At 39.0% G+C, this 15,916-nt stretch overlaps 1 protein-coding gene across 1 annotated transcript; it reads right to left on the bottom strand.

Annotated features, from left to right (window-relative positions):
- Positions 1 to 2,238: 2,238 nt before the first annotated feature.
- SPIC (Spi-C transcription factor) lies at positions 2,239 to 9,031 on the bottom strand. Its single transcript, XM_068402318.1, has 4 exons — positions 8,881 to 9,031; positions 7,146 to 7,258; positions 6,104 to 6,212; positions 2,239 to 2,666 (listed from the first exon to the last, which is right to left on the bottom strand). Exons 1-4 carry the CDS (start codon positions 9,029 to 9,031, stop codon positions 2,239 to 2,241), a joined length of 801 nt encoding a protein of 266 aa, XP_068258419.1.
- Positions 9,032 to 15,916: the final 6,885 nt, after the last annotated feature.

Here is a 15,916-nt window from a genome sequence, read left to right on the forward strand (position 1 = left end):
CCAGGGCAGCTGACCCAGGCTGGCCCACAGGTGTATTCTATATCATTAATATCAAGTTCACTGTAAAAGGGAAAGCCTGCTGGGGAGAGTTCTTTTTGCTCTCCTCTCTTCTCACCTCTTTCTTTCTCATTCCTAATGATTGCTATTCCTAGAGCAACTTGCTGCAACTCTATAGCTAAGTATAATTTTGTGTGTTATCATTAATATTGGTCTCTCTATTTTATTAAATCAGTTTAACTTTAACCCATGAGTCTCCCTCCTTTTCCCAATTTCCTTCCTCGGTTGGGGAAGGGACATTGGGTGAGAGAAAAACTTCTTATTGTTTAGCCCTGGGTGTGGGCTAAACAAAGACAGTTGAGTGTGTTGCATTATGTCTATTTGCATAAAATTATATCCCTGTACAAGTAGGCAAGAGTTAGAGCAAGGGGCAACTATCAAAGTCAGTGAATTTCATCAAACATTTCAGGCCACCATTTATACCTCTCCACAAAAAACTAGTTTTGTCTTTATTAATATCTAGGCCTGCACTCACTTGAAGCAAAATGCAGAACTTGGAATTGAATGCAGTTGAATGGAAGTATTTTGGCACAACGGCCAACTCATATGATGATACAAGTAAGGTATCAGGTAACAGAAGTATGAGAAAAAGTAGACTTATAGGTATCATCCTGGCGTAAGAGACTAGTACTGTCTTTTTACCTAAATTTAGTCCTTCTTCCCCGTTGTTGTGGTTTAACCCCAGCTGGCTGCTAAGCACAACACGGCTGCTCACTCACTCCCCTCCGGTGGGATGGGGGAGAGAATTGGAAGAATAAAAGTGAGAAAACTTGTGGGTTGAAATAAAGACAGTTTAATAGGTAAAGCAAAAGCTGTGCACACAAGCAAAGCAAAACAAGGAATTCATTCACTGCTTCCCATCAGCAGGCAGGTATTCAGCCATCTCCAGGGAAGCAGGGCTCCATCACACATAACAGTTACTTGGGAAGACAAATGCCATCTCTCTGAACGTCCCCCCTTCCTCCTTCTTCCCTCAGCTTTTTATTGCTGAGCATGATGTCATATGGTATGGAATATCTCTGGCCAGTTGGGGTCAGCTGTCCCAGCTGTGCCCTCTCCCAACTTCTTGTGCACCCCCAGCCTAGTCGCTGGCAGGGTATGTGAGAAGCAGAAAAGGCCTTGACTCTGTCAGCACTGCTCAGCAATAACAAAAATATCTCTGTATTATCAACACTGTTTTCAGCACAAATCCAAAACATAGCTCCATACCATCTACTATGAAGAAAATTAACTCTATCCCAGCGAAAACCATCACAACCATAAAGAGAGTATAAAACCACTAAGCCTTTCAGTTACATTCCCATGTAGCAAAAGAGCTGGAGAAGTGAAATTGTATTTATATGTATAAAATTATAACTCCAAAAGAGGTCATAAATAACAAAGCTATACGTGTTAGGTGAGTACAGGGCTGCTGGATAAAAGTGCAGCTTCTCCTATTAGTGGGGGAAGAACTGTAAATAACTTCATGAAAAGTATAATCCTTTACTAACCCTCTCATGGTATGGTCACTTTCCCAATGAATCCACTGCCAATGGTGAAACGTGCACCTGGTAATGCTAATAGCATATGTCAGGATCTGTGCTAAGATATGTTAATTTAAGTGATTAAGAATTAACAACTTGGCCAACAGGTGCACCTTCATGTGTTCTCTATCATTCAGCTAGGCATTCACTCAGAAAATGTCTCTTAACAAAGAACGTAGATGAAAAAAGCAGACAGTAGCTTCGTGCAGTGGGCAAATCTCTTCCCTTTCTAATTCACGTGCACTCAACTGATAGGGCGTGTGTGAGCTATGGTACAACAGCATCTAAATTCTGATTGGAAATGTTGGGGACATGCATAAAACTTCCAACGAGTGTTGTCAGGATGGGATCTTTTATATCCACTAACAGACAAAAGCCTTGATCCTTATCTTGGATATACTGGCTTGAATCTGAAGTAATTCCTCTGATTAACATCATGGAGAATAAAACATGCCCTGCAGCTGCTGGTTTTCTTCAATAGTCAATGACAGTTTATCATTAACTTCAAAAGGAACAAAACTAGGCCAACATCATTTTTTAAAACCCTCCTCTTCATGTGTTTGTATGATATCTTAAAGGAAAAGCTATGTACAGAGAAGAGTTCCTGTGCTGAAAAGTATTACTAGCTAACAAAGGCCTGTTTATGTGAAAGACATGTCTAGCTGTTAGCATGCTGTAATGCATAACTGTTGTTGTACATGTAATTACTGTAACTGATCCAGTCATCAGCACACTGATATTCTTGATTAGACTGAATGTACGGATGATAAACTGTTTCTTTTCCCAAGAAGTAAGATGGAGTAAGTCTCTGTAAAACAACAGCACTGAACTGGTATGTCAGCTTCCTTCGAATTTTAATGATTTCACCTGTTCTTCCATAATTCCTCAGAGCTCTGGCCATTTTCTGATATGTCATGATCTTGCGGTTTCCCTTTCTTTCTCCCCATAGCTCTGCAAGTTTCTCCTTGTTTTTGGAGACAAACTGGAAGACACCATTGGGCTTATCTACCCATTGGATGCAGTTTGCCATAGCTGGATCATACAGAGATTCATGGAGGTACTCAAACAGTCGAAGTTTTTTTCTACCTATTAAGAAATAAAGTACAAAGGGTCAGAACAGAACTCATACTTGTTTTAAAGGATGAGCAGTTGTCTTTTTCCTGGAAAGGATCTTACAGGCAAAAGCATAGGTAAACCTAATACTCTGTCACAAATTAAAAGATTGGTATAAACTATTCAATGGAAGACCAGCAACAGCAAATGGGATGATAGTTCTGAAAAATGTACAGGTCTGTGGTGACAGAAAGCGATTCTGTCATTAAGAGTTTCAAGAGCAGGTTATTTGGGAATCATGAAAAATATCTGGTGACTTCACTGTGTGATATGTCTCAGAAGCCACTTTCAGCAGTCTTCAGACACATGCTGTGCAATGTATGGCTAAGGAACACACTTCAGGAAATTGCATCCTCAGACACTGCAGGGAAGAGGTTCTGGAGAGTCAATCTGAATGTTTTTCAATAAATGCTTTCCCTGCTTAATCAAAACTCAAAGATCTTGAGATGACTCAATTTTTTCAGATTTGTTTCAGGAATGTTTTGGGGATATAAGGTAGTCTCTGATATTAGAAATGGTGAGTGGGTGCGCAGGAAGAGCAAGCTAGTTTTGAACCATAAACCTCACTTAATGAATAAGGAGCTAGACCTTCTGGTATGCTGTAGTTTTCTAAAAACGTGCAGAAGTGTGAACTTGCATTCCCATGCAGAATATAGCAAGCTCAGTACTGCAATATTTGTCAGTTAACTAAATGCTTCACCCCACAGGCTCAGCTTTCAAACTTCAGTGTACTAGTGAGGCTTATTTAGTTTCACATAGGTCTTGTGGATCCCTCTCTCTGAAGGACTTCTAGTTCCCTTCACAAAGCCAAGGGTGACCAAGAAGCTGCCATAAGGAGGAAGAATTGAAGAGTATGAGACAAAGAGGAACATTTTGTAGAAAGGAGAATCTATGCAGAAGAACGGCTTCCACTTTAACCGAAGTGGAAATAAGCAGCTGCACCTAAAGTTCATAAAGTCTTGTCTTGCATGGCTATTTTAAACTAGGAATGGGAGAAAAGTGGCAGTTGCTAAGGAACACTGAGGTCAAGACAAGACATCTGTTAGGGATGATAGTAATACTGCATCTGGTGGTAAGGAAAGAGGAGAGAAGTGACAGCAAGACTAGGAAGAGGAAGAGCCTGAAATCAGAGGTACTTTCCAAAAAAATAATAGTTTCATTATCTAAATAAAAATTGGCCTGTGACTAGAAGTATATATTCTACTAGAAATACATATAGTATCACCAAGATGAGAAGCTTAAAAGCAAACCAGTGAAGGACATTCCCTGGTCACAGTAAACACTTCTTAGTAGGTGACCTCCTTAGATCCTCTCCAACCCAAATTATCCTATAAACCTATGGTAGAACAACTACGATCAGGGGAATATCCACAGACTAATGTGGACTGAATCTCTGCTGGAAAGCGATAGTGTAGCCATGTCTGCAGCAGCATCTCAGATTTCATGCTGTCCGTCCTCTTAGTTCAGCTGTCATTTCTGCCCAGGCTTTTACTTCTAGACACATCATCTCTAGCTGATGTCTTGGTTTCAGAGGGCTTATTGGCTCTTATGTGCTAATTCAGCTATGTTTCTAGAGCCCAGCTGTTATCTCAAAGTGCTATACAATGTGGATGCTCCAGTTTGAGTTGGGGTTAGTTCACAGGTCTTTGTACTACACCTCATTGCATAAGCTAGCGTGTTCACTACCAAGACCTAGACATCAGTCTAAGCTAGAAGACTGGTGTCTGCAGGTTTCTTATGTGGTCACTGAAGAGGGGCAAGTTCCTCCAGAAGGTGTTTCAGAGCATCTGCATTAGATTTCTGTGCTGATTTGTCCTGAGGCAGCCTAATTCCCTCTGGGTGTGTCTAATTCAGATGCATTTCTGAAGTACCACTCTTGACTGTCTCCACTCATGGAGCCTTAGTTCAGACCATGGAATGGTCTTGACATGCATGAACTCGACTCCTTTCAGAGGAAACTAAACACAAAGATGCTTTCCAGAAGCATATCTAAGTCACTGCAGCTTTCAGAACTGGAGGCCAGCCTAGATATTGCCCTAAATAAATCCCTGTGAAACATTTTAAACATAGACTTTGGGTCCTCAGTACTGATTGTTTCATCTACAGATCTATTCCTAAAGGGCCACACTACTTGCTAGTGCACAGAAAACTTCTCATGTCTCAATAAGAAGCCAAGAGGACTAAATTTATTTAGGTATAGTGGAAATAGTCCCCCAAATCACAGTTTCTGGTAGGAATATCACCATGAACACAAAGAAAACCCATGAGAGGACACACAAAAAACCCCATAAGAATAGTCAGTCATTCTGAAAATTTATGCAGTATGGCCTTCTGGAGAAGAAGATTGATAATAACATAGAAGAAGGATGAAACAGGAAATGAAGTTTAACAGGGCAGTAACAACTGAAGGTGAATTAACATACTGACGTGTAAAATTCCCCAGTGCAACGCTGGGTAAGACTTAGAAAAGCAACATTTTTGAATTGAAAGGTTTTCATTTGCAATGGTGAATTTCAAGCACGAGAAGTACAGAACTTAAAAGGAGAGGCTACTCTTCCCATCGTCCCAAGGAATTTGTAGTAGGAGTAGTAGCTATTAAGCAACAGAAACCGCAGTGTTCAGCATGAACGGGAAGAGATGATACCAAAATCTGACACCATGTGGTTAAAGTTGAGAGAAGGGGATTTCAAAAAGCAGCAGAACCAGGAAGCTACTCAGAAAGACCCTTTGGTCAAAAGTAGGTACAACAGCTCGGGGTGGAAGCTGTGGAAATCTCATCTGCAGAGTCATGTATACTGAGTCGCAAGCAAAAGCCAAAGAATGAATGCAATAAACAAATTAAGTACGGTAATGACCAATGTCATCCAAGTTATTCTTTGCAGGTATCAACTCAAGTGAAGTCAATCAAAAGGAACACAATAATAGATATAAAAATGCACATTGGAAGTGACAAAAGCTCAGAGGTAATTTGAATGGTAAACAAAGGCAGGCATAAAATCAAGTGCAAAAATATTCACATATGTGAAAAACCTTCAAGAAAACTACTCCTTGATGTATCACATGAAATAAAATAAATTATTAAAGGGGATAAAGATGTTACTGATAGCTAGATTTACTTTGCATCAGACTTCATCCCAGATGATTTGTAGTGAAAAACATCTCTGGTTTGTTTTTCCATATACTAAACAAGAGGAGAGAATAAGATATTAACAGATTTATCTTACTTTATGAGATTTAGCAGATAGGAACAGAACACTAGCAGTTGTATTCTAGTTATTATTAAATGCTAACTTATTTTTTCCTGTTAAAAGTAAAAAAAAAAAACTAGGAAAAAGAGAAAGCATGATTTGCCAAGGGATTTTTTTTAAAGTAAAACAATGTACATATCAAGATACGCTCTTTCTACACACCTTTCCCTGCTTTTGGCTGGCCAGCAGCAGCATGCATCACTTGACTTTCTGGAGTATTCTGCAGCGTGTGGTAGACAGTCTCATCTGCATAAAGATCTGCTGCACTGTTCTTCAAGAATTAAGACAATGAAGAGTTACTAATAGAGTACATTCTCTCAGGAAAAATAAACTTGTAATAATTAATTGCCTAAAGCCTTCAAAATGCAACCTTTCATCACCTCATCCATGGAAGACTTTTCCCAGCCCCGAAGGCATGCAGTGTATTGTACCAGTAACAAGCAGCACCAATTTATGTCCAGTGGGAAGGACTGCCTGCCACGGGAGAAATTAAGAGGGAAAACAGAGTAATTGCCTCACTCTGGACCTTCAACCCTTCTGCTGGAAGCAGAGGAGGAACACTGGACTCTGTATCCAGAATTAGTAAAAGACAAGGGCCACCTGGACGGTGGCCCCTACAGACTCTGTAGTTCCTATGTCCTGTTGTTGCTAATCTGCTGGTTGAAAATGGACTTTTGGGGAATCTCTTTACCTAAAATTATCTTCCCTGCAATATTAATTTTCCATCACTCCTGGAGGCCACACTCACAGTGTTTTTAAGAATGAACATGTACTCTGCAGGCTGAAGATGAGCTGAGTCTAGATAATGCTGGTCTTTCCAGCACTCTTAAAGCAAACTTCTCCAAGAAATCAAAGGCGTGGTAATTTCTTACAGCGGCAGAAGCTATGTGGAGACTGGAAGTTATTCTCTGCCTGTTCCCGGGTAATAGAGAGAAGCTGTTTTCCCTATCGTACTGGAAGGTTTGTTTGTTAGTTGTCATGTTATGTTACATGATGAACCACAGAAGAGCACTAGAGGCAAACAGCTAAGATGAATCCTAAAGAGACACTATTAAACGTTTTGCAAATGTTTCCCAACACCATTTCATCTGAATCATGCTGGCCAGACTGAATTTCTGTTAGAGTTAACATAATGATTTGTATTAGAAATCACAAATGGGCAGTGAATTTTCCATTTATGTCTGACTGTTATCAGTTCACTTACAATCACATTTCTCCAGGTATACCCTGGGTCCTCTGTAGATGGTGCTGCAGAGTAGCTGGGACTTGCTCGGAGGCGGTGGTGATGGTTGATCACAGTGAGGTAATTTTTGTAACCTGAGAATTAGGAGGATGGAGCAAAAACTGAGTGAGTAAAAGGGAGAGAAAAGGGAAAAAACCCCAGCGGCAAACAACTTAATGTGCTACTGGGTCTGTCAAAAAGCATTTATCCTATGGCTGCCTTCTAGACAACAAACTCTCCAGAGCCAAGATGTTTCATATCAGCAGTTTATCCAACACAATCTGTTCTGTTACTGCTAATCACACCCTTAGGCTGGCTTTGTTTGCGTTCGTGATGAAAAGCAATATTTGTTAAGATAAAATGTCAGATATTTCATAGTATTATGAAATTGTTTAATAGAAAAAGGAAGGCCAAACAGATCACCAAACATAATGAATGGGATAATTATAGATAATTATGTATTAGAAAGGAAAGGGAACATCACTCAGTTCTTCTGCACGCCATTAGTACAATGCAAGTCAGAGTCTCCAATCTTGAATGAAGTGAAGGAGCATCAGAGCATCTGCAGTGCCTGAAAGAATGACACGGAAGGAACCCAAGATCTTATGTAGGGTTTAAAAGAAGCAGAGGAGAACACCAGACTGAAGCACTTGGAATAAATTACACACTGCAAGTGGTCAGAAGAAGATTTTGGAGAGTACATCTATTGCAAGTGCAAATGTGGGTACAGCTGTGGGACATACTAAACACTGAGCTGCAAGTGTTTAATACCTCTCTCCATTGACCCTAACAACAGATACAGGTGAACATTGCAAGAAATTATATACAGTGGACCCTTCAGCATGTGTAAATTACCAATGCACTGGAGCCAAAAATGTATTAAGAATATCTGAATATATGGCCCAATTGGTCTTATTTAAATTTCAGTATATAATAGAAAATATGTAAATAGACCTCCTCATATGAAATGCATTCCATACAGAAGACAGTAGACGTTCTGTTCTGGACTTAGGGGGTTTGTGATATAGCCTCCTGTTTTCATTTCCTACCATTTCTATTTACAACGTAAAAACACCAAACACAGATTTTAAATTTTATGGTAATTTAATTGCCAAAACCTTGCCTGAACTGGACAATTTACAGCTTGACTGTATTTTAAGTTTTGTAAAGTAGAAAACTCTTGGAGGCAAGAAAAACACTTTTCTATTAATTTTCCAAACTCAAACTATCATTTATGCATAAACATATTTAAAATTTATATTTTAATGTAAAAAAAGTAGTTGTGGAAATTAATTTCACCTATTGGATTCTTGGTCTTTTTTTTTTCTTTTTTTTTTCACTGGAATTCGTTGTCATATGAGTTTATTCACAGCATAACAGAGGGGTATTTTTAAATTAAAACATTAAAACTGGAAAATGGCTATTGCACTATGGTCATATATGCTATGATTATATGTAATCTGAGCTCAATGCACCTAGGCTAGTCCAGGGGGGGAAGGTAGAGGGGGACTGTCCAACAGTTTCCCTGTGCTGTGACATGGAAGATCCATGCCACACTGGGCAGTGCATATTATTCCCCCTTTTCATCCTCCCAATGTACTCTTCTGCTGTCCATTAATCCACTTCTGGGAAATTACTCTCCCACCTATATGTCTTCAGATGTGCTTTCCTTAAAAATACAAAATGTCAAATGAAACGGAATAATGGTCTTTTTTACCTGGTGAATACTGCATCTCTCTGTCAGAGTGCTGCTGCAGTACTTCTAGCGCATCTTCGAAAGCCTGGCCCAGTACGTCTTGGTCAGGAAAACTCTGCAAGAACATTTTTCTGTCAGGAGCCAGAAAGGACCAGGCTGGTTCTTTCAACATAGTCAGTTGGAAAATCCCAAATAAATACAGTGATTATAGAGAATATACATCCTCCTGGAATATGTATTTTGCAGGCACTGAGACATTACCATAATCGTTTACTATAATGAGAAAGTTCTCAGTCCTTTGAGAAGTCTCTTTGAGGTCAGTGGGACAACTCACATGGGTAACATTACTCACTCGTGTGAATGTTTCAAGGTTCATTTCCTTAATTTGCAGCTGAAGTTTACATAAAGGGTGTTACTGCTATTGGAGTATTTTATAGTATATAATACAGAGGTATGTATCACTTGTGTAACATGATTTATGAAGCCAGTTATCATTCAATAACATTGACATGACAAAATTATTATGCACAAGTTATGAAGTAGTTATGCAGAGGAAATGCTATCCTATGCCAGTGTAGGAAACCAAGTGTGGATTTCCAGAAAACAGTTTATTCACATTTTAGAACAACTTGTTCTAAAAAGCTTAAAAAACCCCCCAAAATCTGAGTTTGCCTAAGAGTTTTCTGTGGCATATTTGAAGTGCTCAATAATAAAAGAGAATAAAGGCATTGTAGACTTACCATTATTTAGATATCAAAACCTGAATCCTGTTTAAAATAAACAATATTTTTAAATTGTATATTTAAAAATAAACAATAATTCTCTCCGTATAAGTAAAATTAATGAAATGAAATAGCTTCACATTATTTCCAGTAATGGAATAAAATATATTTAATAATACAGATGAAAGTAATTTAGGGTTAGAAAGTGGTATTTTAATGAAATTAAATAATTGCAACATTGTATTTTGGGGTTTTAAAATTCATGCTACTTTTTGTTACTTAAGTTTCCAGTTTTATTAATACTGTAATTTTTATATTACTGGCCACATCATTGTAAATACATTTTTAAAAGACATTATGAAGTGAAAATGTGTGTCAGTCTTAGCACAACTACTAATTTACCAAAGAAAATACTTACCTGAACAAATGCAAGTGTTTAAGTCCTTTAGGTTTTCAGACATAATCGCAACAAACTTAGTTTTTTTTCCATAATGATTAGGGTATGACTGTATATGAATACACATAAACTCTCAGACTAATTGTGAGTTCCAGAAACAAATTTGTTTAACAAACAGTGAAAATAAATAGAAACATTTTCTGTCAGTTTAACATGGTTTATACTCCCTATAACATTACTCAGAAACAATTCTTCTTTTTCATTTGTTACAGATTTATTTGTTACAGATTATAATGATCAGATTTTGTTGCCTTGCATTTTTTTTCCTGTTCTCATTTACATTATTATTTCAAAATTGTAATAATAATAATAATTGTAACAATAATAGTAATGTATTCTTCAGTATTTTACTGATTAAAGGTTTGATTATAATCTATTGAAAATGCTGGAAATTTTGCCAGTGATTTTAGCAGATGCAAAATTGGTGTCTGTGTGATGTTTTAAAATGCAAAGAAGAGACAAGATACATAAACATAAATATAAATGAGAAAAAATTTTATCCACGACTCACCATGAATGTTCTAACCTGGTATTATTCCTCAGATAAGTATGTTTTAAAGTACTGCCAGAATTTGTAAAAGTTTTTTTAGATCTTGATGACCAAGCATATAGGGTGAAATCCTGGTGATTCGGTAAATTGATCTCACTGAAGTCGATGGGATTTTTCTCTTAGACTTCAGTGCAGCAAGTACTTCGATAAATTGATCTAATTTTATTCTAAAACCAGAATGGGCCACATTAATCCTTTAGCTGCATGGTGGCCAAAGATTCTTGGGGTATAGAGCTGTAGAAATTAAAGACATGAATCTCCTTTGTAAAGATCCTCACACAGTGTTGCCCTAATTGTAAGTAATTCACTTTCCTTAAATTGCTTTTGACTAACTCAAACTCCAAACTGATACTTGGTAACCTTGATGGAACATCTACAGTCATTGTTGATGCCATTCAAAGCCTAAAGAGGTACAAGTATTGGCAATGTACTGTTGAACGGTTGTAACATTTACACAGCTGAATTCATACCAAAAAAGAAAAAATCACACCTTAAGTAAGTTTAAAAAAAAAGTCTGAACACTTACCTAGAATTTGGACTCCACACGCAGCACAAGAACCTGTCTGGTTTCATAAATATATGAAAGACTGAGTTCCTGCAGCGATGGGCTGGCAAGGGGGCTGTATTAAATAGCTGATTTTAGGGAAGTGTTTTGGCTAGGGATTTTTTTGAGAGTAAAGGTATAGTGCACTGCTAGCATGGCCCATCATTCTGCACAAAAGAAGGGTGATTTATACCGATATAAAATAAAATGAAATGTTTTAAGTGTTGTCCAAGACATGCAGATTCTAGGCACTGGGAGAGATTCCTTTAGGCTGTGGCACAGCCTAACAAATCTGTCACCGGTATGGTATGTCTAGGGCAAAAACCTACATCCCCCATCTTTCCCATATAGACTGCAGTGGACCTTGAGATTTTATCTGAACCTCCTGCTTAGCTCAGTGTAAGAAGCAGACCAAACTAGACCCCAAAACAAGAGTTTGAGGGAATTTCAGAACTCTGCGTCAAAGCTCATGTTTGTAGGCCCAGCTCTAAAGAATTTACTAAGGCATACAGTACAGATTCAGACAAGCTGTAGTTGCTGATTTGCCACATGATTTCTGAGCAGCTACAAGCCATAATGTTGCATGCTACAGGATGAGAACTCTATGTTTTCCAGTACAAAACTTCTTACTGCTGACATAATCTATCCTGTGTTGTAGCTCTATGCAGCCAAATCTTTCAGAGGCACATTCTACAAATTTCCTCAGCATTTGCCATGAAACTGCTGTAAAATAGTAACTACCTCTTACAATATTTATCTATACTCCCTCAACCAATAACCATAGTCAAGAACTAGCCTGGCTATGAACGCTGAGTGGAAGAAATTTGAAGCCAATGTTAGCATCAACCATTATCTGCTGGTTTCAGATGAAAGATGCCTTTTCAAAATTTGCACCACAAAGTTTCAGAATATCTTTTTTTTTCAGAGAAATACATTAATACATGTATGTGGTTTTTTGAACTACAAGTTCCATTTTGTAGCACTTCTCTGGCATGATTCGGGTTTATAAAGAAAAATTAACCAGTAACTGTGCTCTTAAAATATCAAAATGTGACTCAGCACTGGATTTCAGGCCAAAATACAATTACACAACTAACTTCTTTTCCACATACAGTTAACTTTACTTTGCAACATGGAAAAGCATAGATTTCATGGTTCAGTTCCTTCCTGAATCTTATGTGTCTTCTGAGGAGCAGCTGAGGGAACTGGGTTTGTTTAGTCTGGAGAAAAGGAGGCTCAGGGGAGACCTTATCACTCTCTACAACTACCTGAAAGGAGGCTGTAGCGAGGTGGGTGTCGGTCTCTTCTGCCAGGTGACAAGTGATAGAGCAAGAGGAAACGGCCTCAAGTTGAGCCAGGGGAGGTTTAGATTGGATAACAGGAAGAATTTCTTCACTGAAACGGTTGTAAAGCAGTGGAACAGGCTGCCCAGGGAAGTGGTTGAGTCACCATCCCTGGAGGTATTTAAAACACATGTAGATGTGGTGCTTAGGGACATGGTTTAGGGGTGGACTTGGTAGTGTTAGATTAATGGTTGGACTTGATGATCTTAAAGGTCCTTTCCAACTAAAATGGTTCTATGATTCTATGAAGTAGAAGTATGTATTGGATTTAAAATTATGAATGAGCTTCAAGATCCCTCTTGGGTTCCTTCCCAATAAATTATGTACTAATAGACCCTCTGATGATGCAATTTGGACCAGCCTACTCTGACATCTCTACCTGAAGCTGCCTACTCCTACATCTCTACCTGAAGCTGGGCAGTTGCCGTTCCGCCCTCCTGTGCTCCCCGCTTATCCTGGCCATGAAACTGTAGGGCTGGCCCCTGCAGAGAAGGTTAGGACCGTCCTTTGCTGGTCACAGCCAGTTTCAGCTGGCTCTGAAGGAGACCCACCATGTGCCGAAGTGGAGCCGATCAGCCACGTGTGAAGCGCATTTGTGAAAACATACTGAGAAAAGGGCAGAAAATGCTAAAGGTGAGGAGACAAACCTGGGAGGAAACACCAGAGGGGACAAGGAGTGAACAAGGGAACAAGGGGACAAGGAGACAAACAAGGGAATGAAGGGACAAAGAGGTCAGAGGAGTTGGAGATGTTCCATGACTGAGCAGGCACAGCCACAAAGGGACTGTGGCCCACAGAGGGCCCACACTGGAGCAGAGGAGACGAGTGAGAAGGAAGCAGCAGTGGAAGAAAAGGGTGAGAAACAAGGAGAGGCAGAGAGAAACCACTACGTCCTGACCCCAACCCTGTGCCACCCATTGCTTCACTGAAGGGACTGAGCATAACCTGGGGAGATAACAAGAGGGGAGGAGATGTGTCTGGAGTGCAGTTGAGCCTGGGAAAGGGGAAGGAAAGATGTTTTAATGTTTGTCTTCTTCGCTTCCCAATACCTAAATCAGCAACTAAATGTATTATGGCAATAAATTAAGTTAAATTCCCAAAGTGCACGAGCAGCTGTGTGGGGGTGTGGCTGCTGTCTGGGGCCAACACACCCCAGTAGTAAAAGAGGGTGAAGGTTGAGAGATTAAAGCTAATGGTTTTAACAATATTAAAACAATCAATCTTCCTAAATCAAATTGCTCAATCAGAATGTTCTCATTTCAAATAAGAGGCTGCACCATAAGGCAGGCCAGCAAAAGGTTAGTTTTCAGAGGAAATGGAAAGGTGCCATACGTAGCACAAACACACAGCATAAAAATGAGAGTAAACGCTGTCTCAATAGGATAGATTTAAACTCCATAACCCATTTGTACATTGCATCTTTGGCCCATCACAAGCTCAGAACGAGGGCTCAGGCTACCTCCCTGGGAAGCCTGTAAGGGTTTGGAAGAGGCAGAGTAAGGTACAGCTCAGGACTGAGTGTCAGCTGACACTGACTGCTCACTCCTCTATAAATCACAGCACAGCCATAGCAGACAGTATGTTGGCCACTACCAAGAAATGTTTTTACAGAAGAAAGCCTGCTTTGATTTTTGCATTGCATGGGAAGATGGATTCCAGATACAAGCCTGAGAAAGAGAACTTACTATTCACATTTTAATGTCTCAAACAATTGATATGCCTGATATCAAAATTTGAATATCAGTTAGAAACCACAATATCAAGCTCTTCTCCTTCCTCCACGTTTTAAAAATAAACTTCCAACAACAGAATGATTGTTTAAGTTTCAGAACTTTCTTTCGGCCTTGCTTGGCACTCAAAGCTAGTTCATACTAATGGTACAGAAGAATAATTTTCACCTTTCTTTGAATAAAAGACAGGACTAAATAATGTATTACAGCACTTGTTGGAGGGCTTAAGAAAGCATAAAGACTCTTGCATGAGGCATTGTTCCAATGTAGAACAAAAAACAGTCTCTCCTTTCCTAAAGGAATGTAAAACTTGAAATGGCAAGTTTTCTCACCAGGCATTTATAGCTTTCTCAGATTTTTTTTGAATGTCAGGCAATTTGTAACTGCCCAAATAACACAGATAGATCACTCTTGATAGAAGGCACTTCATAGAAATAAAAAACAAAAAAACACTGGTTATAGAAATGATTCTGTTCCAGGGAGTAATTTGCCCATACAGAACAGACTGCCTACCAACTCAACAATCTCCAGAAATCAGAAATTGCTGAATGTGACAGACAGAGAGAGCTTCTGTGCTTACATACTTGTTCTGGCCCTTGTCAGACCTCGTTGCCACTCTTCTGGCCATGCAGCTCTGCAATAATCTTTGTCATGAATCCTCATGGGTGTAGGTTCACAATAATTACACAACCACAGATGCTGTCTCCCTGAAAATGGAAGGGTTGAGACATTACATGCCTGTGCTTGCCTCCTGACTCTAACCATGTTGACCAGAGAACTTTCAAATCTCTGCTATCATGCTGCTTCTGGTCCGCTCCATTTAATGTTCAAAAGAACCTGGGAAGTTTCTTGCAGCCAGGATGCAGCCTTTCCTCTACACCACAAGAACAGGGATCAACATATAGAGAGCTCTCTTCTTTCACATGTAGAGTGCAGTGATAATCCAGGAATGAGTGTTTTGCAGTGAATCATTCTGCAATCCGAACTTCAAATTAGTGGGCTCAGAAAATGCCTGAATTCACATTCCCAGCCCTGAAATACAATGAAAACTCTCCTTAATCAAAAGATCAAAACACCCACAAAAAGGAAATAAATGCTGCTTAGTACCAGCCTAAGTACTATTGTTTACCATGATTTTGGCCAGATAATTTAGCATAGAATACATACAGAAAAAAACCTGAAAGGGAACACAAAAACCAAAACCACAATTATGGCATCATATCATGTAAGCAAATCAGATGATGAAACTGGGTCTAATTATTCCATTTGTGTTGGGAGACTTTAGTCAATGCAGTTCAACAAACACAATCGTTTATTCAAATACCAGAAGATGAGGGCATATCACAAGTTCAAACTTTTCACTTGCTTTACAAATCATTTGTAGAATGTAGATTCTCTGCAATGCAAAATATAGACTTTTATTGTTATTGGTGGAGTTATAGTATTGGTTCCTTAGCTGGCGGAAATTGGTATAGAGCCACCAAAGCCAGGATCATTGATGATTTATACAGAGGTTCTGGCTCACAGTCGACACTAGTATTATTTTCAGTACAGTAAGGGGAAACTTGCTGTGCCAGCACTAATGTTGCACATTCTTCCCTGACTTCCTGATATGTTTTAATTCTTTGTCTACCTTATAAAGTATTACAGTTGGTTAAACAGAGAGAGTGGGATTTTTGCATTTTAATCCTTGTAAGAGCTCTTTATAGTT

This window comes from Nyctibius grandis, chromosome 5, assembly GCF_013368605.1.
Source record: "Nyctibius grandis isolate bNycGra1 chromosome 5, bNycGra1.pri, whole genome shotgun sequence".
Lineage (NCBI taxonomy): Eukaryota > Metazoa > Chordata > Aves > Nyctibiiformes > Nyctibiidae > Nyctibius > Nyctibius grandis.